General features: G+C 42.2%; 1 protein-coding gene across 4 annotated transcripts in view; it reads right to left on the reverse strand.

The window, feature by feature from the left end:
• Positions 1–24,132, reverse strand: part of Adra1a (adrenoceptor alpha 1A) — a 107,209-nt gene that overhangs the window by 52,800 nt on the left and 30,277 nt on the right. Inside the window, exon 3 of one of the 4 annotated variants that reach the window (XM_046447700.2) lies at positions 9,856–12,216. The exons of the other annotated variants lie outside the window; for them this stretch is intronic. Coding sequence (XP_046303656.1) covers positions 12,146–12,216 — 71 coding nt within the window. The 3' untranslated portion in view covers positions 9,856–12,145. Of the gene's footprint in view, positions 1–9,855; positions 12,217–24,132 lie in introns of those variants that run through there. 4 annotated transcript variants of the gene reach the window in all.

Raw genomic sequence — 24,132 nt, forward strand, 5'->3', positions numbered from 1 at the left:
GGTTCAGAGATTCTTAAAAGGGATGATCCCAAAAATGATCACATAAAAAGGGAGACACATTATAATCAAATTACCAAAAGTCAAAGACAAAAAGAATTTTAAAAGCAGAAAGAGAAAAGCGCCTCTTTACATGCTAGGGGAATCCCATAAGGCTCTCAGCATATTTCTCAGCAAAAACCTTGCAGTTCAGGAGAAGAGTGAGATGACTGATTAAAAGTGCTGAAAGTAAACAAACAAGCAAGCAAACAAACAATAACAAAAACCAACCGCCAAACAAGAACAGAGATTTTCCCAGGCAAACCTAAGTTGTAGGAGTTTAGCACCGGGCTTACCTTACAAGAAATGCTAAGGGAGTTCTTCAGGTTGAAATGAAAGGACACTAATTAGTTACAGGAAAACATATGAAAGTGCAAACCCCTCTTGTAAGTACAGGTATCGTCAAATTCAGAATACTGTTTTGAAGTATTATGGAGTAATGAAAAAGAGAGCAAGGGTGACTATACTTCTTATACCAGTCAAAATAGACTTTCTCTGGAGATTCTTCTAGAGAATATATCAATAGCTCATTCCTTTATAGTGCTTATAGCAATGTATCACATTTGCTTCACTGTTCATTTACTCAAAAATATCTGAGTACTTTCTGGTTTGAGGATATTAGAAATAAAGCTTCTGTAAATATTCCTGTATAGGTTTTTGTATGAAGATAAATTTTCACTTCTCTGGGATAATATGCCCAGGAATGTAATTACTGTTGTATGGCAGGTTTTTAAGAAATTGCCAAACTTTTGCAAGGCGCCTGTACCATTTTACACTGCCAACAAGTGATTCAGTTTTTCTGCATCCTCCCCAGCATTTGGTTTGTCACTATTTTTTATTTTAACCTTCTACTAGTTGTGCAATGATATCAAATTGTGGTTTTAATTTGCATTTTCCTAAATGCTAATGATGCTGAACATATTTTTCTGTGCTTATTTGCCATCTGTTTATCCTCTTCAGTGAAATGGTTGTACATGTCTTTTGGTCCTGTTCTAATTGGCTTGTTTTGATTTTTTAATATTGAATTTTGAGAGTTTTATAGACATTCTAGCAACAGTCCTCTGTCGGATATATGACTTGCAAATATTTTCTTCCAGTCAGTAGCTTACTTTCCATCCTGTTTAGCAGGGTCTTTTGAAGAGCAAAAAAATTGTTTTTCATTTACATAAAGCCCACTGTATTAATTTTTCTTTTGTGAATAGTAGTTTGGTATCAGTTCTTGCTTAGCCCTGGATACCAGAGGTTTTTCTCTTTTTCTTTTAAAACAAGAGCTTTGTGGTTTTGTGCTTTGAATTTAAATCTGTGATTTATTGCAAGTTAATTTTTGGGTAAGGCATGAGGTTTAGATAAAGGTTCGGTTTCTTATGGATGCTCAATTGGTCTTGTACCATTTGTTGAAAAAAATTATCTTTCCTTCATTGAGTTGCTTTTGCACCTTGTGTCAAAAATCAGCTGCACATATTTGTTTGGGTCTGTTTCTGAGTTTCTATTTGTTCCATCCAGCTGTGTGTCTATCTTGTCAATCCTCAAGTCTTGATTGCTGTCACTATATAATCAGTCTTGGAATTCAGTAATGATCCTCCTTATTTAAGCTTCTTTCCCAAATTGTTTCAGCTATTCTACTTCCTTTGCCTTTCCATATACATTTTAGAACAGTCATATAATCTATAAGTATAAAAATACTGCTAGGATTTTGATAGGGATTGTTATACTATATTTCAATTTGGGGAGAACTGACATCTTTACTGTGTTGTGCCCATGAACACAATGTGTCTCTCCATTTATTTAGATCTTTGATTTCTGTCATAAACATCTTGGAGTGCTCAGTCTATGAATTCTGTACAAATATTATTAGATTGATTCCTGTTTCATTTGAGAGCAATTGTTAGTGGTATTACATTCAAAATTTTTCTGTCCATGTATTCCATAAATATAGAATTGATTGCTTGGTTTACCTTGTGTCCTGAGGGCTTGCCAAATGCACCAGTTCTAGAAGTTTTTAAATATGTGTGTGTGTTTGTGTGTGTGTGTATATATTATATAATATATAAGTATATATAAAATATAAATATATATATAACTTATATATAAATTACATATAATTTATAAATATACAAATACATATATAATATATATATTCACTCCTTGGAATTTTCAACATATATTTTATATAAAATAATACTTTTATTTCTTCCTTTCTGATGTGTTTGTCTTTTCTTTTCTTTTTCTCCCCTCACCTTACTGTATTGGCTAAAACTCCCAACAATATGTTAAATAAAGGTAGTGAGATTACACAGCCTGCTTTGTTATGATACCAGGGAAAAGCATTTGTTCCTTCACCATTACATTTAACAGTCTGTAGTTTATTGTAGATGTTCTGTATCAAGTTTGAGAAATACCCCAACTATTCCTAGTTTCTGAGAGTTTTCATGACTCTGTTGAATTTTGTCAAATGATTTTCTATATCAGTTGATACAATCATGTGATTTTACTTCTTTAGTTTATGATGAATCACACCTTTTTTCAAATAATAAACAAGACTTGAATCCTTGAAATGAATCCTTTTGGAAATGATAAAGAAATCTTTTTATGTATAGCTGAATTCTATTTGCTATTATTTTGTTAAGGATTTTTGCACTAAATTTATGTGGTAATATTACACAGTTATCTTTGTTTTTAACCACCTTTGATTATAGTGTCAGTGTAACACAAGTGTCAGAATAAATTAGAAGGTATTCTATCTTCTAATTTCTTAAAGATTATAGAATGGAATTGTGGTTAATCCTTCTTTTGATTGAATGCTTCAGTAAAACCATCTGTGCTCAGAGATTTTTTATTTGGCTGATTTTAAGTTATGAATTCAAGTTCCTTAAAAGTTGGTTATAGAGTTATTTAAATTACCTATTTGAGTGAGTTGTGGTAGTTAGCACTTTCCAAGACATTAGTCCATTTCATTTATTAAACCGATGTGTGTAGAGTTGCTTGTAGTATTCCTTTGCCTTTTGATATCTGCAGTATGTCATAATAGCCTACCCCATTCCTGATGTTTGAAATTTATGTCTTCTCTCTTTCTCTGAGATTTGCTAGATATTTGTCAGTTTTACTGATCTTTTAAAAGAACCAGTCCTTTCTGTCATTGGTCTTCTCTTTTCAATTTTAATTATTTCTGTTTTTATTTTTTTCCATCTTCTTCCTTATTAACTTTGGTTTATTTTAGTTTATTTATTTGAAGCTTTTCCTTTTGGAAAATGTAAGCTTTTAGTATGAAAAATTGCTATTGCTGCCTTGTTAGCTGTATTCCACAAATTTTGATATGCTGTACTTTCATTCATTTTGATAAACATTTTATTTCTATTGAGATTTCCTCAGCGTCCCATGGATTACTTAGAAATGTGTTGGTTAGTTTCAAAGTATTTTTTTCTGTTATCTGTATGTTACTAATTTCTTGTTGGATTCCATTTTGGTCAGAGGCCACATATAAAATTCTAAAGTTTTTTTTAAAAATTTGTTTATGTGTATTTTCATAGTCCAAAGTGAAGTTCATGATGAAATTTATTCTATGGGGGCTTGAGAAGAGTGTATATCCTATTGTCTTTCTGTAGGAAGTTCTTTAAATGTTAGATCTTGTCAGTTGATAGTGTGGTTGAGTTCTTCTATATGTTTCCTGATTTGATGTGAAAATGTTGTATTAATTGTCGGGGGAGAAGGAAGTCAAAATATCAATGTATAACTATGGATTTTTCTATTTTTCCTTTCGGTTCTTTACATGCATTTAGGATCACAATGTCCTCTTGTGGATCACAATGTCCTCTTTTTACCAGAATGATTTCCATATTGTCAAGTCTATTTTATTTGATATTGTTATAGTATTCTTGATTTCTTTTTATTAATGTTTGCATGCTATATTTTCCTGTCATTTACTTTCAATTAACATACATCACTACATTTGAGATTAATTTCTTATGGATCACAATGTCTTCTTGTGGACCTTTTACCAGAATAATGGCTTATAAAGTTTTTTAATGTTTTAAAAATTCACTCTGCCAATTTCCATCTTTTAATTGATGTATCTAGACCATCTACATTTATTGTAATTATTGATATGAGAGGACTTAAGTCTGTTATTTTGTTTTTGTTTTCTATTTCTCTTTTACTCTGTATGTTTCTCTTGCCTTCCTATGATATTTTGAATCTTTTTTTCCTAATTCCATTTTCACTGATCCACAAGATTTGTGAGTGCATCTCCTTATGTACTTTTTTTGGTGGTTGGTTATAGGTAGTACATCATACATACATAACTTATCAATATATACAGGTATTGACATTTACCTATCTGAGTGAAGTATAAAGTATGAAGTATAAATTACCATTTTTTACTGTCATGTATTTATAATTTTGTCTTAAATACTTCCTCTATATACATTGAAAACAAATTAGGCAGCATTATAATTTTTGCTACAATCACCAAACATATGTCAGAGAATACTCAGGAGGGGGAAAGTCTACAGTATGTAATCATATTCTTGTATATCATGTTATTTCTTACTTTCTGATGCTCCATTATCATTCTTTTTCCTGTTTGGGGAACTTCCCTTAGCTATTCTTTTAGGGTAGGTCTGCAGGTGACAAATTATCTTTGTTTGTCATGGTCTGATAATATCTTGACTCTGCCATCCCTCAGGCACATTTTCACTGGGTATAGAATTCTAGGTTGACAGTTCTTTTCTTTCAGAACTTGAAAAATGTGGTGACATTTTTTCTGGCATCTTTGGTTTCTGATAAGACATCTGCTGCCGCTGGGGTGGCTTTCCTCATAGGCAATGCACCGTTTATCTCCGGCTTGTATCAGGACTTCTTTCCTATGTCTTTAGTTTTCAGAAGTCTGACTGTGATGTGTTTGGGTGTGGGTTTCTTTGTGTTTATCCCACTTGGGATTTACTCAGCTTCTTGAATCTGTATGTCTGGCTTTTGCCAAGTTTGGAAAAATGTCAGCCATTATTCCTTGAGTGCTCTTTCAGGCCAACCTTCTTTCTTTCTTTTCCCCATAACTGTGGCAATGCAATGTTAGATATTTCATGGCTCTACAGGTCCCTGAAGCTGTGTTCGCTTGGTTTAGATCTATTTTTTTCTCTGCTGTTTGGGTTGGACCATTGCTCTTGTTCTGTCTTCCTGCTCACTAGTTCTTTCTTGTTTCCCCCATTCTGCTTACGAATCCATCCACTGAGGGATTTTGTGTTTGCTGGCTTGTTTCAGTTGTTATATTCTGGGGTTCTAACAATTTCATTTTGTTCTTCTTGATATCTTTTGTCTTTGGACTGAGACATTGTTTTCCCTGGGACTTTTAATTTTTTCAGTTGTTTCGAGCATGTTTGTGATTGCTCATCGAGGCATCTTCCGATAGATTATTTAAAATATTTGTTAGATAATTGTAACACCTTTATTATTATCTTAGTATAGTAATGTTTGAATATCTGTGGGGGGGCTATATTATGATTTAGATATTAGGTGTCTCCCAAAAGCTCATGTGTGGGACAATACATGAAGGTTTAGAGGTGAAATAATTGAATTATGAGATCTTTAACCCAATCTGTGTATTAATTCCCTGATAGGGATTAACTGAGTAGTAAGTGTAAGCAGGTAGGGTGTGGCTGGAGGAGGTGGGTCATTGGGTTTATTTTTTGTGTTTATTTTTTCCTTGGGGTTTATATTTTGGGCTTGTTGAGCAGAGCTCACTTCCTGGTGTGGGGTCTTGAGCTGCTTCCCTCCACCACACCCTTCCACCATGATGTCTTGCCTCACCCCAAGCCCTGAGGAATACAGCCAGCTGTCTATGGACTGAGACCTCTGAAACCATAAGCCTCCAAATAAACTTTTCCTCCTCTAAGATTCTTGTCAGGTTTTTTGGCCACAGAAGTAAAACAATGCTGACTACAACAGCCTATCAGGATGCCAAATGCAAGATGCTGAATTTATAGATGCTGAAGTTCCTTAGACAGCGGGTTGTGGTATTTGCACATAACCTATGCACATTCTCCTGTTTACTTTAAGCCATATCTGGGTTATTTATAATACCTAATACAATGTACATGCTATATAAATCGTTGTTACCCTGTATTGTTTTAAGAATAATGATTTCCAGAATGAAGTTTCCAGAAGCCTTTGGTGGGGCCTGGGGTAGCACCGTTGATCCCTCTTGTTCTGGGGCTTCAGCATCTTGGACTGCGCAGCTACTGGTTCTTCCAGCTCTGCAGCCTGCAGACGGCCACTATCCAGCTTCTGGTTGTGTAAGCCAATCTTATAAATCTTCTTTTTATAATCACATATCTATCTATATCTTCTGTTGGTTCTGTTCCTCTAGAGAACTCTGACTAATGAAATAATCAATAAAAAATCCTCAAGAATGTTTAGGGTACAGGCCAAGAAACTGCCCTCAGCACACACCAATTGTGAACCACCATTTTTTGTTTTAGGTATAAATAGAAAAATCAATGCTAACAATAAGTGAATGAGATGTGGGAGATGGTGTCAGGAGGCAAAGTGGCCGGCCCAGTATAGCCCTTGCTGCCACGCACATTCGAGATGCTTGCTTTCCACACTGTCACCCTCTGGGCTCTGACACGGGGACTAGGTGGCTAGGGGCTGGGCACGGGCAGTGAGGCTTACTTTACATAATTCATTATCCAGATAGATCACCAATGGGGATGTGTTCAGGCGTGAGAAATGGGTCCCTGGTGAGCCCTATCTCTGGTTCCTCTCAGTTGGCCAGGGGAGGTGGAGGAGTTTCATTATTTCCCTATAAAGAGTATAAATTCCACGATGAAAAAGAACCTTCCCTCCATCCCAGAAGTGGGGGAAATGGAGTGGCCCCAGGAGCACTGGGATTGAAGTCAGACTGCCTGCGCTCTTGACCTATTCATGCCACCAAGGATCTATGTGGCACCAGGAAGCTCACCTCCCTTCTTCCTATAAAGTAGGCCATTAGGACTAGATGGCTTAAGAGCCCCACCAGGACCATAATTCCATCATAGACACCTGGACAGTTGTATGTTTTTGTGACTTCAAGAGACCAACCCCTCTCTGGTGCATGTTATAGTTGGAGAAAAAGACCGTGGCTTAGTCAAAGCTCCACAATAAAATGAGATAGCGGCAAAAGTGGAAACCTGTTGTCCCGTGCCACACGGCCCTGAGCTCGTGTGGAAGAGAGCATTGCCTAGAACTAGAAAACAGTACCTAAAGCACCAAACTGTTTCTCCTTGCCTGCCTCCTTGCTTAACCTGCTGCACCAGCCTTAGTTTGGATGTGGGAGGGAGGAGAAGAAATGTTAGGGTCTGTAAACAAGTCAGGATGGCGCCTGGCAAAATGCCAGAGGGAGTGGTTTGTGAAGTAACACCAGCGAGCCATTAAGTGTGGAGATTCCTTATTGGTTGACTGCTGTATCTAGTTTATGTTAATTAAGATAAGCTGTGTGGAATGTATATATACTCCTCCTGTCCTACAATAAACGGCTCCCACTCCTGCTGTATCAATGCACACAAGTTGTTCGTCACCCCCTGGCTATTTTGCCCAGCCAGCCGGGCTGCGGCAGATGGTGGCCCATACCGGGAGCCCCGGGACACTCGGGGGTAAGTGACGAAAAAAAGCTGCCTGTCCCTAGATAGGACAGGAGCAAATCTGCTCGTCCCTAGGCAGATAGGGAGAGAGGAAAAATGGCCATTTTGAGAAAATGGAAAAGATTGATACAGTATGTTTGTGTCTTGTTTTATCTCAGTGTATTGTATTGTCTTTGTGACGAAAATATGGAAGGGGTGTTAAGTAAATTACTAAGGGAAGGAGGCACCCCAGTGGAACCAAGAGCAGTTAGGGCATGTGTTGATGGAAGCCCAGGAACTCTAGTCAGAAAGAAAAAAGTTCAGAGGAGGAAGGATTATCAGGAAAAAAGTTGCAGCAAAAGGCTATTACTGAATACTTTTCGTTACCGGAGGGTGCGGAGGGTGCGTGAATCGGCGGCTGCCACGTGCGTGAGCCAGTCATGGCGCAGCAAGGACTTTCCAAGAGGTGGCAGCGGGCTCTTCCCCGCCCCCCTGCCCGGGGAGCGGGACGCCACTTCGAGAGCCCAAATCCAAACCTGACCCGGAGGCACAGTCTCGCAGGCTCTTGCTCCCTGTGCCCAGTGGCAGTCCCAGGGCCATCTGGGGCTGCCCAGGACGCTGCAGGCGGAAGACGGCCCTCGTCCCTGAAGTTTGATCATTTCCAAGGCCAGTAACTACAATGATTCTCCCACACCTGGAAGCTAATGAGTAATGAGCACTATTAAGGCTTATTTCAAATGTAAAAAAAACCTTGAGATAATGTACTGAATTGTTCAGAAGGTTGTTTTCTTAGCGCCTGCTGGAATACTACAGGATTTTCTTTAGCATCACTGCCGGAGTTCCTACCTTTGTCCCAGTGCCAGTGAAGACGAAAATGGAAGAATTTCCAGTGTTGCTGAGAACCGGACGAGACTTCAGATCAAGCTAGCTGCCTGCAGAACTTACCTGGACTGTGATTTAAGCTAGCTGCCTGTGAACTTACCTGGACTGTGATTTACCTGGACTGTGAGTTAATCTATTAAGACACTGCTTTACCTGGACTGAGACAACAAACTGTAATCTACAACAAATTGTAACTCGGTATATTTGCTAACGGTGTCATTGCTGGTATAATTTTTCCAAGGGCTTCTTGCATGGAGCCATCAATTGGCTTGGTATGGTGGCATTTTTCTGCTTGTAGCAAATTACTTATGGTGTTTGTGTAAAAACCGCTATGGTCATTATTTAAATTAAACAAAAGGGGGAAATGTTAGGGTCTGTAAACAAGTCAGGATGGTACCTGGCATTTTGCCAGAGGGAGTGGTTTGTGAAGTAACGCCAGCGAGCCATTAAGTGTGGAGATTCCTTATTGGTTGACTGCTGTATCTAGTTTATGTTAATTAAGATAAGCTGTGTGGAATGTATAAATACCCCTCCTGTCCTACAATAAACGGCTCCCACTCCTGCTGTGTCAATGTACACAAGTTGCTCGTCATCCCCCGGTTAGTTTGCTGCAGCCGGACTGTGGCAAAGAAATACAGATCAAAAGAGGTATGAAGCAAAAAGAAGGAGAGGGAGACAGGATGCCTATCATTTCCACCTGTTCAGAAGGAAAGGCACTTGGAGTCTCAGAAGAGCAGCCAGCACCTGGACAGATCATGAACAAAGCAGCAAGGACAGAGGTGAAGTGGTGTGGTCCGGGCAACACAGGTGTGTGAGGCAGGTAGAAGCCAGTGATGGACAGCAGAACCCAGAATTAAGACCAGGGAGCTGGTCCCATCCCTGTGCTGCCCAACTGGAAACAGGGTGAGTCAACCTCTCTGAACTTCATTTTCTTATCCATGAAAAGAGGATCCTAATGCCCTCAACGTAGGGTCTTGGGGAGGATTACATGAGATAATGTATGTAACACAGCTGTGCAAAATCAGAACCTAATAGAAGAGAAATTTCAATAGTCTGGACCAGAACCCAGTATTTCATTTCAATCAAGTGCCCCTCCAGTTTTAATATGCTGCCCCTCCCATTGCCTCCCACCACCTCCAGGGCCAGCCGCTCCCTTAAGCTCTCTAATTAGCTAAATAAAGAGTGCAGACAGGGTCTATGTGAAAAAATGATTTCTGAGCCAAGCGAAATCCCCAGGGAATCGACAAGAACCACATGGCCAATTACCATGGCATCATTTCATTTCCTTGGAGTGACTAATACCCAGAGACAGTCACTTAAACACTAATCGCAGGAGAACAGGTAGAAATCATGTTAAATGAGCCCATCTTTATTCCTGGAAGAAAAGGCAGGAAGGCTGTCCAGTCCACCAGAGCTTTCGGCTTCTTCATGTGGAGCAGGGTGGCTGCCACTTCCCATCCAGCATGGGAGTTCAGCCACGTTGGTAGCTGCTCCTAAGAAGGCACAGCACCTTCAATACTGGACAAGTGACAAGTGGCAGCCCCCCTGTCAGCATCTCATCCTTCTGAATGCAAGAACCTCACCCACACCTCTCCCTGAGTGCGGCTGGACCTTCGGGGAGTCCAAAGTCAGTCCCCAGGGCTGTGCTGGGAGGGGGCCAGGGGAGAGCTCCCTCTTCAAGGTTTTACGGGGACTCCTTCACAGGGGTTGCTACAGAGCGCTGCTCCTCATTCCCAAGCCTGTTTTCTTCTTTCTGACTGAAGCTTTCCCCTCTCTTCTCCTCTCTGCCTTCAGCCAATCGTTTATCAAAGGGGAACAGGTGTTCTACACAATGGGGAGGGAGGAGGAGAGAGAGGAGGAGGAAGAGGGGGAGGGAGAGGGGGAGGGAGGAGGGAGAGGGGGAGGAAGGTGATTCCCTACATTTCTTAAGAGATCATGCATTTCCTACCAAGTGACCATGAGTATTTCCCCTGGTCATCCTGGGCTCCCTCATCCCTTCTTGTCAAAAATTGCCTACTTCCTCCTACTTACATCCCACTTCTACCTAAGTCCCAGGTCAAAGGTCCCCTAAACTCTTCCTTAGCAACTTCAGCCCCTCACTGAGCTCCTGCTGCTTCTGTAGAATGCACCAAAGTCTAGCTCATAATTCCTGCAAGCTGTATCTCTCATGCAGGTTAATTTGAACTTCCCACCCTGATTTTGTGATTCTTGAGGGAGGGCGCGATCTTCCGTCTCTCGGGTATTCTGCACGGGTGTCTTGGTGCAAGACTGGGCACAAAGTTAGTGACCTATTCAACACCCATTTAAAACAGAAAACGTGCTTTCAGGTGCTGCTGGCTGAGGTTTGCCCAAGGGCAAGTGCTTCCTGAGTTCCTCCAGGATTCTGGGCACTGAGCTGGGCCCTGGCCACGCCAGGGGCACGCTGTGGCCCCAGAGCACTCCTCTGCTCTTCCTGAGGACAGATCCATCACCCACCAGCTGGCAGGCGTGCCCCTGCTGAGCCAGCGCGTCCTGTCTGTCAATGCTCAGTTGAATTTCTTTCTGTGATTTCCCTCAGAACCTGTCTTTCCTCTTTCCTAGGAAAATGACGAGAGGCATGCTAGAGCCATTGACGGGCGCCACATGCGTGATCTCTTGAATCGATTTCCATTTTGTAGTTGGGTTTCTGATAAGTAGGCAGCTCTCCGTGTGCCACTTCCAGGGACCCAGCCTCCTTCCCCTGTGGCTCTGCTCCTTCCCCTCTGGGCTGACCCACATCCAGGAGCCACGGCAGGGTCACACGTGGCTTCATGGTTCCAGCCGCTCGTCTTCATGGCCCTCTGCCACGCAGGACAGTGGGGTTATATTTCACAACTCAGGTGGTTAAAGATGGCTAGGTTGTGTATCAGAACATTTTCCTTGACCTGAAAATTTACTTTTATTCTGATCTTCAAGAAATAAAAGCATTTCCAAGAGGCTTTAAAGCTCTGTGGTCCGAAGGTGGCTGCTCATCTGCTGTGGCCATCTCCCTCTGGCCTGATCAGCCCCAGGTCCTCCTGCAGCTCCTGCTACCTGGCTTGCCTTGCTTCTTGGGGTGTGCACATCGGCCTTCCCAGACAGCCAGCCAGCTCGTGGGCCCTTTGGCAGCTCCCCGGCATGTTGCCCTGCGCCTTGCCCGCAGCGAGGGCTCTATACACACGGGTGACAGAGCTGTGCATGACTGACAAGTTCGTGACTCACCAAACCTCAGTTTCCTCATCTTGAAAGCAGTGTGCAAGAACTGAATCCCCCTCCTGGTACTTGAAGATGAGACTAGATGATTAATGCACGGAGCTTACCACAGCATCCGGCACATGGCAAGCACTAAATAAATACTCATCTTTCTATCTTGTGACTTAATACAACCATGACTCACGCCTGTGGAACACTTGGGTTTCTAAGAACTGCTAGAACGTTCAGGTCTCACTGCAGCCAGAACTCGTTTGGGGAAAGTGTTGAGGTTTAATGGGAATGTTTGGGAGTCAGGCAGATGTGGGCTCTGTCATTCACCAGCGGTGACGTTAGACACGTGGCTCATCTCTCTGGTTGTCAGTCTATTCAGGGTGCCCAAGCAGAATAACAGACTGGGACCTAGTCAAAGAGCCCACCTGCTAACTCTATCACTTTGGTGATGTGGATTCGGGGAGGACACCAACATTCAGACCATAGCATGGAGACTCTGCCTTCTCATCTGTAAAATAAAATGACAAGGAACAGTTCTTCTTGGTGAGTATTAAAAACTGCCCTGGGTGGGCCTGTCGCCAGGCTGTCTCTTTCCTGTTTTGACTTGTGTGGTGCTGAGGATGGAAGTTGGGGCCTCGTGCTTGACAGGTGAGTGTTCTCCCCTGAGCTGTGTCTCCAGCCCCAAGCTGTCTCCTTTCTGCTGAGGAAGAAGATCAGTGTCTAAACAAACACCCGCTGCTCGGGTGTGGTGGGGAAGCCCCCGTGCTCATTAGAGGCAGATTTGGTGCTAAGCTCAAGAAGGCTGCTCCCTTCCTCCACTCCTAACCCTCTAAGTCAAAACACGGCCTGCCTGGAAGGAGAGGCATGGAAGTCCCTCATCAGGCCTCAACACTTGGCCCCAGTGAGCTTCATGTCTCCAGGGCAGGCTCTGTCTGCTGGGGACAGAGGGAGCATGGAAGGACACAGGGCAAAGGCTTGGGGTTCTGAAGACTGACTTTTGTTTCTGTTATTTTTTTTTTCCTGTGACACTGGCATTACCATAAAAGGACAAAATCCTCTAGACTTCAGAGGATCACACTTCCTGCAGAATCTTCTCTACATTCAGTATTTTAATGCTCTCAAGGCTTTGTGGTCAATGATCTGAAATTCAATTGACCTGACCACTGAAAATAATCATGCCTATGGCCATTTCAAGGGGGCACTTGATAACCACTTGCAGGACATCCTGGGTAAGAGCCCAGGGCCTGATTCCAATTCTGCCCTTCCCAAATGACAGCTCCATGAGCCAAACTGCTCAATCTTGGATGTGCTCCGTCTGCTTTATTGTCTGAATGCTGATGGTACTTAGCATGTGCGAGGTCGTCATTGTCTGGCATACAATAATGCCTCAGAAGTGTCACATCTCAATATGGCAGAGCCACACTAGCGGAATGATTGCTAGGAAACACACAAGGGACAGTGGTATCTCCAGCTATCACCTGAGCAGGGATGGAACCATCCTCTACTGTGACTGGTACAGCCATGGGCAGCCTGCCTACACTGGCAGAGTCAGAGTCTGGATCAATCCTGCTTGATGCAAGATGCACAGAGACGGGGGAATGCAGGGCTCATTAAAAAATGGGCACCAACCAGGGTGAACTCTAGTGCCTCCTGGAAGGATCTGTAACACAGGATTGCTCTGGCAAATGAGCAATCAGAAAATCAGAAAATTCCTGAGGAACTTACTAAAAAGTGAGAGGGAGACACTGGTGCTCCTTGAGAGGCTTGCCAAGATGCCCATTTAGCCCATATTTTGAATAAAGCAGTTCATTCTAATGAAATGTTCTTTGGCTATTAAACTTGTATAAAAATTTATCCATGAGAAAAAAAATGATTAAGAAAAAGACAAGTGATCAGATACATGGAAAAAGGAAAAACAGAAAACAAACAAAAGATGATGTGATCAAATGTTTCAGCACAGGTCCTAGAAATGCAGTTGGAAGGTCCACAACCCTGATTCCACATCTGAAAATGCGCAGCCCTCCTGGCACTGGAGTTCATTATAAAGATGAGAAGAGAGGCAGAGTGAGGAGGTTCAGGACAGCTTAACAAAAAAACAAAATCTGGGAAAAGACACACAGTTCCTTAGCACATCACTTACAACCTCACACACCTCCAATTAGTGTCTGCAAAGAAAACGCAGAAAGTCCTTGGCTTAGGTGCAGATGAGCCAAGTAGGGGCTGACTCATTTGGGAGATGTGGCTCCCATTTTGCTGAAAGTGGGTGGGGGATGAGGTGGATTGGCTATTTCTGGGAGAAGGAGCGTAGGGTATTTGAAGACAGCACCAGGCATACGTGAGAGTGACCACTGTCCTGAGCCTCCAACAGACTCAGGTTTGTAACCAGTGTCACAATAAGCCATGACCCAGCTGACCCAGCCCCAGAGTCAGGGTTGTGGGGTGGGGAACTGGAAATCTGCATAATTCCTAGGGGATTCTGATGCTCATCATAGCGTGAGAGCTGCCAGTCTGCACATCCAAGAGCTGTCTGTGCCAGAGAACAAGATCCTGTTCCTGAGCAGCTCCCCTGCAGAGAAAGTAGAGGTCTGGATGGACACACAGACAGCTATCTGCAAAAGATGCTTGCTGACTGTTCCATCTGCACCCACTTTGAACCCTGGATGCTCTGGATGCTTTCATGTGGAAGAAAGGGGAGAGATGTGACTATGGTATGATAAGAGCTGGCTCTCAGCCAATTGGCTTTTGCAGTATCTAGGACCCAGATTCCGTCCTCAGGACTCCCTTGTTTCTGTGAGAATGACACATATTTGGACCAAAGCTAAATGATCTGAAATGATGACACCCCGGAACCAGGCAACATTATCTTAGCACAAGAAAGAGAAAAGTTCACAGAAACTAGGACCAAAGATGATTTGGCTGGGGAGACAGTGTAGCTGGACCTTCTCATCCGTTGTGGCTATGACAAGAGTATTGAGATATGATGATTTATTTATGGAATTAACCAAGAAATAAGCTGTTCTGACCATAGTCATCTCTGCTGCCAATACCCAAATTGCTTTCCTACCCTGAGATGATCCCAGGAAAAGAAAGATCTGAGTTATATCAGAGTGTTAAGTGTTCCCACTAGACTTTGGGTTAACTCCTTCAGAATTTACCAATTGTTTCTACAACCTTTCAGAGAAGGCCCAGGTTGTTGTAGTGGCTGCCCAGATGAGGCCAAGATTGGAGGGGTCTCTCTCTCTCTTTCAACTCTTTATTTACTGATTTACACAAGGTTAAACCATTGGTGAAAGCCCAAGGTATTAGTTTGAATCTGTTTGCACAGATTCACTTACTCCTTGGACTTCAGGAAACCAAGGACTTTCATAGTTAAAATGCACACACACACACACACACACACACTTGGGTAACCGGGCGTGATGGTGCACGTCTGTAATCCCAGGGGCTTGGAGGCTGAGGCAGAAGGATCCTCAGTTCAAAGCCAGCCTCAACATCTTAACAAGGCCCTAAGCAACTTAGTGAAAACCTGTCTCTAAATAAAATATACAAAAGGGCTGGGGATGTGGGTTAAGCAATCCCTGGGTTCAATCCTGGGTACAAAGAAAGAAAGATGCTCGGGAGATAAATTGGGGGCTGGGGCTCAGGATTCCAAGCCTCTGGAGCTGTAACCTAATCATGTCTCCTTGGCGGAGAAGGCAGGTGCCCCTATGACCTGTCAAACTCTCACATGGATGATAAGAAGATTAAGATAATAGCCTGCCTGATGAAGCTAATAAGAAAGATTTAAAACAATTGGTAGAAATAAATTGAGTTGAGAAATGCTTATTACAGATAATGATTCTGTGCCATAAAAGCAACCCACAGGGTCAGTTTCATTTCACTTGCCAAGGGGACAGGAGATGCCAGGGACACTGAAGCAGAGATGGCCTGTCACACCATGCCCAGGGCACAAGCAGGCAGGCTGGTAGCAAACCCTTCTGGGCCTGCCCCGAGACCAGCCTCCAACAGCACCCCTTCACCGAGGATGACCGGCTTGAAAAGTTGGGAAGCTCCAGGTCACGTGCAATGTCTTGGATGTTGGAGGAGGTGCATCTGTACTCAGGTATCCTAAATGGATTTTCCTAAATTTAACAGTCTCAGTTTTCCTCCATTCCAGCCTGGGCAAGTGAGCAACCTAGAAATTTTCTCCTCCTTTTCCCCCCCAGAGACAAGAAGAGTGCAGTTTCACTCGCAGGGAAGTGAGAGCCCTGTGAGTCCTACTGTATGTGGCTCCCTGCGTCCCCTGCTCCTCCTTCTATCTCTGCTCTCTGCTGCCCATCTTCACCGTCCTTTGGCCTGTCAGCAGCAGCCACGGTCCCTGTGCTCTGGGCTCCCTGCTCAGGGAACCTTGTGCTCAGGCTGGCTCATGCCTGTCCCTGGGAGATGGCAACTGGTCGGCTCCACCCCACCTCTCTCATCCAGGTAGAGGAAGAAGCCACCGCAGAGCCGAGGGGCTTTCCTCAAGTCCATCGTCTTCCTCCTCCCTCACCAAACCCACCTTTCATTTCCTAACTGATGCAGTTGGGAAGCGTCTGGCCTGCATTGCCCTTGACCTTCAGGAGGGATCTGCAGGTGGAAAGCTCAAGGTGGAGTAAGCAACAGGCTCCCTCCTGCACTGGCTGGAGGAATGGGTCACAGACTCCTGGGACAGTGATCTGGAAACATCTTCTGTAATTGGAAGCATGCACACGCTTCGGACCAGCCGTCCCTATCTTAGGGGTCTCTCCCGTGGAAATAAAAGCTCAATGTACATAGGCCATCAGAGTGTGTACAGGAAAAGAGATGGGAGGAGCTGGAAAAAAAGAAAAAGAAAAATGATGACACTCTAAAAACTCAAGCAGAGTATATAGACGATAAGCCCAGGAGGTAGACTCCAGGAGGTGAGCCTGCAGAAGGCTTATCGGAATGGCCCCAGCATCACACCTGTGAGAGCCACAGCTGGGCTGTAATGCAGACAGGAAAAAGCCTTAGCCCAAGTCAATGGAGTGGCCATGAATCAGGAGGTGGCCTGTCCTTGTATTTCCTGCTCTTAGAAAGGAGGCGGCTCCCATCAACAGAGGGCAGTCCCCAGGCGGTGACACTCAGCTGTGAGGGCCAGCCATTAGCACTCCCACCCCTGGAGGGGGTGGGGCAGGCACCATATCACAGCAGGCGCTGCTGTCTGGGAGCATGTTGCCTGTGTGTATATTGGCACAGTCACAGGTGTGTACGTGTGTGTGTGTGTGTGTGTATAACTATACAAAGCAAAAGAATAAGCAGAAGAGAAGGGTAGGATTTTCTTGCAACACTGACAGTTCTAACTAGTCTCCATTCCAATGGGAAACACAGGCAAAACCCCGGCTGAGCAGGGCGGGTGGTAACACAGGCCTGTGGCTCCCCTGACCTTGTCACAGGGAGACCAGGCACGCAGTCTCCCATCTGGACACATGTCAGCCCCTGAGAACTCCGCCGGCTTGCTATTTTTGAATGGGTTGGAAATAGAACCAAGGGATAAATTTTCTCTCCCTTCTGCCTGTCAGGGATAACCTGAATATGGGTTCAGATAGGAGCCAGGAAGAAAATACAAAGTAAGGAGCTCAGAAAGGGCACCCTACTCTGTCCCTGGGAGGCAGGGCCATGCCCAGGGTGCTATAAGATTAAGGTCATTGCTCTGGCCCAGGGTTAAGCAAGAAGCCCTAGTGCTGACATCTCCTGCCACCAAGATATGAAACCTCACGGTTAGACATACAATCAGCCTCTCATGCCTCACCCTCTCCTTGCACCTGTGACCAAGGCAGGGCAGAAAGGACACCCACAACTCAACATCTCTCCAAGAATGTCTTTCAGAGTGAGATTTTATTCCTCTCAGGAAGTGTGTGAGGAACAATGGAGAGGAAGAGGAGGCGGGCACATGGCTTCAGGTGACCGGCTCCTGTTAATATAGCCAAGAGCGCAAGAGTATCCCAGCCCCCGTCACAGTCCAGCTGGACGCTGTAATCTCTTTAGAGTTGTTCTGGAAATAACAGCTAAAGTTATTAGCCAAGGAAAAAGAAGAGTTAGGAAGTGTAAATGATTTTTATACACTTGGATAATCCAGAAGAACTAGTTGGAGAAAAGTGCTCACTAATATAAGAAGAAAGCATGAAGGTATCCATCTAAACATTAATATATTAAAATCTTTCTTACATACTAGCAAGAATTAGAATTTGAATGTAACAGAGAACAGAGTTCCACTCACAGCAGCCATAAAAATATAAAATACTCTAGTGCTGGGAGCCATTAGCCAAGTAAGTATGACAATTTCCTTGCCAGCGTACCCCATGTTGCAGTGACATTGAATGTACTTAACCTTGCTCAAGGACCAAGGCAGATTAGGGTGTTCCCGGTTTTAAGATAATCTTGTTTAGGGCGTTCCCAGTTTAGGTTCCAGGTTTAAGGTTTAAGATTATTCCTGCTGGGAATAGGGCGTATCCTGCTGCCTGAGTTCCCCTTGAGTTCTCACGGGATTTAGACAGTATATTTTTGGAGAGAGAAGCCCAGTGGAGGGGGATTTGGGCAGAGAACGTGGATTTGGGCAGAGAACGTGGATTTCCCCAGAACGTGATTGTAGAAGGCTGGTGTGAGTTCGGGAATAAAGAGTTGCTGTTTGAATCTACAAGCTGTGTGGTGGCTCGTGATTGTGTGCCCAGCCAGACTGTGGCATTTGGTGGCCCGTGCGGGGAACTTCTGAAGCTTGGAGGTAAGTGAAATTGCTCGCCCTGAGGAAGAGCGAAAGAATGGGTGACCAACTCAAAAAACAATGTGTTATTGTTTTGATTTATCTTGTTTTTGTTTCAAGCTGCCTATCCCTAGAAATTTCTCAGGCAAACTGGAAAAAATGGTTGACTAAAGGTTTGAAGTTTGTCGGCCCTGAGGAAGAGAAAATTGATACAACGATTTTTTATTCCGTTTTTGTTTCATTCAGTTTCGGCTTTGTTTTGTGCTATCTTATTGGGTTGCGTTATCTTTATAGTAGATTAGAAATTAGTAAAAAACAAACCGAAAAGATGTTAAGTAAATTGTTAGAGGTTCAGACCATGGAGAAAGACATTTTAGATCAAGCAAAAGAGAAGGTCTCTCGAGCTAGTCAGACAGAGGAAGAAAATTTAAAGGAAAAGGGGTTGTTAGGAAAAAGGCCACAACAGGAGGCTTTTAGTAACTCCGTTTTATCACAAGAGGGCGTAATTCAACCAACAGCCCCACCGATGGAGACAGCTGAGTGGCCCTCAAACCCCGTAGTTGATAAATGGGATCCTGAGACAGGACCTCAAAGATTAGCATGCCCTGTACTTGAACAGGCAGGAGGGCAGCGAATTCACCGTGCTTTAGATTTTAAAACAGTGAAGCAGTTGAAGGAGGCTGTAACAACCTACGGGCCACAAGCTCCCTTCACGGTAAGCATGGTTGAGTCCATTACTAACTTGGACATGACGCCAGCAGATTGGGCTAGCATGTGTAAATCTGTACTAAATGGAGGACAATATTTGTTATGGAAGGTTGCCAATGAGGAATTTTGCACGGAGACAGCTAGGCGAAATGCAGCAGCCGGTTACCCGCAAAGAAATCTAGATATGTTGTTAGGAAAAGGACCTTATGAGGGTCAACGGCAACAAATTGAATATGATCCTGCTATATATGCACAAATTGCTGCAGACGCAGTTAGGGCATGGAAGACTTTACAAGGACATGGAGATTTACAAGGTCAGCTATCTAAGGTAATACAGAGAGTTAATGAACCTTACGCTGACTTTGTAGATAGGCTAATTCAAACGGCTGCCAAAATTTTTGGGGATACAGAACAAGCAATGCCATTAATAAAACAACTGGCTTATGACCAAGCAAATCGTTGCTGCAGAGAGGTTATTAGACCATGGAGACATGAAGATTTAAACACATATATTAAATTATGTAGAGATATTAATGAACAAGGGCAAGTCTTGGCAGCTGCAGTACAACAGGCTTTAGATGCCAGGCCAAAAACATGCTATGATTGTGAACAAACAGGACATTTTAAAAGGAATTGCCCCATAGGAGGAGGGTTTAACAAAAGTAGGTATCAAAGGAATAGAATACCAGGTATTTGCCCACGATGCCGTAGAGGGAGACATTGGGCTAATGAATGCCGTTCTCAAACCACCATAGAAGGTACTCCCTTATCAAAAAACGGACAAAGACCAGGTATTTATCCAAGATATCGTGGAGAAAGGCATCAGGCTCCATTGCCAAAAAACGGACAGGGGGGCCCAATGCTCCGGGGCCCACAACCACAAATATACGGGGCAGTGGAGGATCCCAGCAACACCATCAGGGTAGTGCCCAGGACACATTGTCCATTAAATCCCTCATCAGACAAACCCGAGGGAGCGCAGGGTTGGACATCTGTGCCTCTGCCAGAGCAGTATTAACTCCAGAGATGGGAGTTCAAATCATTCCCACAGGAGTAAAAGGACCTCTTCCCCAAGGAACAGTAGGCTTATTACTGGGACGTAGTTCATCTACATTAAAAGGACTTATGATAAGTCCTGGGGTAATTGATCCCGATTATGTAGGTGAAATAAAAATTATAGCTAGTTCTCCAAGAGGTATATCAGTAATTTCACCTGGAGATAGAATAGCACAGTTGTTAATAATACCCAGCCTACATAATAAATTTCCTAGTCATAGTGTAGAAAGAGGTTCCAGGGGATTAGGCTCCACAGGTGTAGATTGGGCTATGTTGTCTTTAAATTTAGATTCTCGCCCAATGCTAAAACTAAATATTCAAGGTCATGAGTTTAATGGGCTACTGGACACAGGAGCTGACCTTAGCATCATATCTCGTCAAGAATGGCCAAAACATTGGCCATTACAACAAGCCACTCAAACGCTTCGAGGCCTAGGAGTGGCGACTAATCCCCATAGAAGTTCTATGATATTAGATTGGAAGGATCCTGAAGGATGTGAAGGAACTATACAGCCATATGTATTGGATCATCTTCCTATAAATTTATGGGGACGAGATGTCCTAGATCAATTAGGTTTGACGTTAACAAATAATATCAATCCTAATGCGCCCACTACTAGGGCTAGACAAGGCTTTAGGAAAGAAAAAAGATTAGGAAAACAAGGGCAAGGTATAGCAGCACCAGTACAAATAGATCAAGGAACAGACAGACATGGGTTGGATTTTCAGAAAGGGCCACTGAGACAATCAAAATTACTTGGAAATCAGAAAGACCAGTGTGGGTTCCTCAGTGGCCCCTGACTAAAGAAAAGATACAAGTAGCCCATGATCTGGTCAAACAACAATTAACGGAAGGACATATACAACCTTCCATATCTCCCCATAATACTCCCATTTTTGTCATCAAAAAGAAATCTGGTAAATGGAGATTATTGCAAGATTTAAGAGCCATTAATAATGAGATGGTTGTTATGGGACCTGCTCAATCAGGGATTCCTCAATTGTCTGCTTTGCCAAAAACCTGGCATGTTTTAGCTATAGATATTAAAGATTGTTTTTTTTCAATTCCAATTCATCCCGAGGATAGTCCACGTTTTGCATTTACTATCCCTGCATTAAATCATGAAGGTCCTGATCAGAGATATGAATGGAAAGTACTCCCTCAAGGGATGGCTAACAGTCCAACTATGTGTCAAATATATGTTAACAAAGCAATCCAGCCACTTAGAAATCAAAATCCTGAACTACAAATATTTCACTATATGGATGATGTATTATTGGCACATAAAGATAAAAACATATTGCTGGAATGTTATGCCACACTTACAAACTTATTAAAAAATTATAATCTAGAGATAGCAATAGATAAAGTACAATTAAATTTTCCAATTAATTATTTAGGAGTTCTATTGTCCTCAACCATGGTCCGTCCACCAAAAATTCAAATACGAGTAGATCAACTCAAATCACTTAACGACTTTCAAAAGTTATTGGGAGACATAAATTGGATAAGGCCTTATCTAGGTATACCAACAGGAGAGTTGGGACCTTTATTTGATATTCTAAAAGGTCCATCAGATCCAAATTCACCCCGCATGTTAACTCCTAAAGCAAGAAAGGCATTAAAAATTATTGAAACATATATGGAAAACATACATTTGGATAGAATTGATATAAGTTTGCCTTTATTATTTATTGTACTACCAACAAAAAATATTCCTACAGGAGTATTTTGGCAAGAAGGTCCATTATTGTGGATACATTTATCTTATTCTCCTAACACTATTCTTACTAGGTATCCTGAGGCTGTAGGACAATTAATACTCAAAGGAATAAAAGCAGCGAAGGGAGTGTTTGGAATTTCTCCCAATAAAATTATTACTCCATATACTATGGATCAAATTGGTGAGTTAGCTAATGAGTTAAATACTTGGGCAATAATCATGTGTAAATCTAATGTTTCATTTGATAATCATTTACCATCTAATCCTTTGTTGTCTTTTTGGTCTAAGCATCCTGTAGTTTTTCCTAAAATGACAAGAAAAACACCTATCATGAATGCTCCAAATATATTCACTGATGGGTCAAATAATGGTACAGCAGCAGTAGTTACCCCTGATCAAACTTTTACATTTGTAGTACCCAAACAATCAGCTCAAAAGGTAGAGCTTAATGCAGTTTTACAAGCTTTTGTGATGTTTAAAGATTCTGTATTTAATTTATTTTCTGATAGTCAGTATGTAGTTAATGCTATAGTATCTCTTGAAGATGCTGGTAGGATTTCCCCTTCTTCTACTGTTTTCTCTTTGTTTTCCACTATACAAAGTCTAATCTGGGACAGAAAAGATCCATTCTTTATAGGACATATTAGGGCACATACAGGATTGCCTGGAGCCCTTAGTTTAGGCAATGATTTAGCAGATAAAACTACACATGACATACATATTTTCTCTACATTTGAAGAAGCTACAAATTTTCATAAAAGGTTTCATGTTAATGCTAATACTTTACAAAAGCGTTTTAAAATAACTAAGGAACAAGCCAGACATATAATAAAACAATGTCAAAATTGTGTGACATTTTTACCACAAGTTAATCTTGGAGTCAATCCTAGAGGACTGATACCTAACCATATTTGGCAGATGGACGTCACACACTTGCCAGAATTTGGAAAATTAAAATATTTACATGTTACAGTCGATACTTCTTCTGGATTTTTGATGGGCTCCCTTCATGCCGGAGAAAAAACTAAAGATGTTATAGCTCATTGCTTACAAAATTTTGCCACTGTGGGCGTTCCTAAACAGTTAAAAACCGATAATGGTCCTGGCTATACCTCTACCTCTTTTAAACAATTTTGCTCATCATTTGGTATTACTCATATAACAGGAATCCCATACAATCCACAGGGACAAGGCATAGTTGAAAGAGCTCATCAAACTATTAAAACATACTTATTAAAGCAAAAAGAGGGAATTGGAAGGGGGTATATATCCCCCAAAGATAAACTTAAAATAACGCTTTTTACTCTAAACTTTTTAAATTTGGATTCATCAGGACTTAGTGCTGCGGAAAGGCATATGTATCCAAAAAATGTACATAAGCCTAAAGTACTTTGGAATGATATTCTAACAGGACAATGGAAAGGTCCTGACCCAGTGATTGTCTGGAGTCGGGGGTCTGTTTGTGTTTTTCCACAGGGAGAACAGCAGCCCATTTGGATTCCAGAGAGATTAACTAAAACAGTTTCTACAGATCGAAAAGAAGATGATTTGACTCAAATCCATAACAGCTGATATCCAGAACTCCAGCTTGGCCATTCTTACATCTGTGACAGTGATTAACCAGGATGCTTTTTTCAATAGCTATTTTATTATTGCATTTTTTCCACATCATAAGGTTCTATTTTTATTTTTTGAGCTCATACAAACCTAGGTTAATGTTTTTCTGATCAGTTTTATTTTTTAACTGTGGAGTTTTTAAACATTGCAATGGAGATTTCACCTAGGTAAAGCTACAAGGCCTTTACTATTTTCTTATGTGTTGTACGTTTGTGTACACTCTTGTGTTTTGTGTTGTATGTCTGTATGTGCGTATGTCCATATTTCTTATATGAGGAGCGCTCATGAAAAAATGGATCCAAATTATTATTATTTTTTTTATTCACGTGATTTAAATGGTTTAATTTAAATTAGGTAAACAGCTGTTAAGGATTGTTTTTAAAGGTGGTTAACAGATCTGTTTGTTTACTAATTTAAATTAGGTAAAAAGCTGTTAAGCATTGTTTTTAAAGTAGGTTAACAGATCTGTTTGTTTACTTTCACCTTTCCTTTTCATTATATTTAATAATTCTTTTCAGGATAATGTCTTTTTAGCATCATTGCCAGAATTCCTATCTCCATCCCAGTGCCGGTGAAGAACTCA

This window comes from Marmota monax, unplaced genomic scaffold (assembly GCF_021218885.2).
Source record: "Marmota monax isolate L192 unplaced genomic scaffold, Marmota_monax_Labrador192_F-V1.1 WCK01_AAM20220418_F8-fsc00040, whole genome shotgun sequence".
Taxonomy (NCBI): domain Eukaryota; kingdom Metazoa; phylum Chordata; class Mammalia; order Rodentia; family Sciuridae; genus Marmota; species Marmota monax.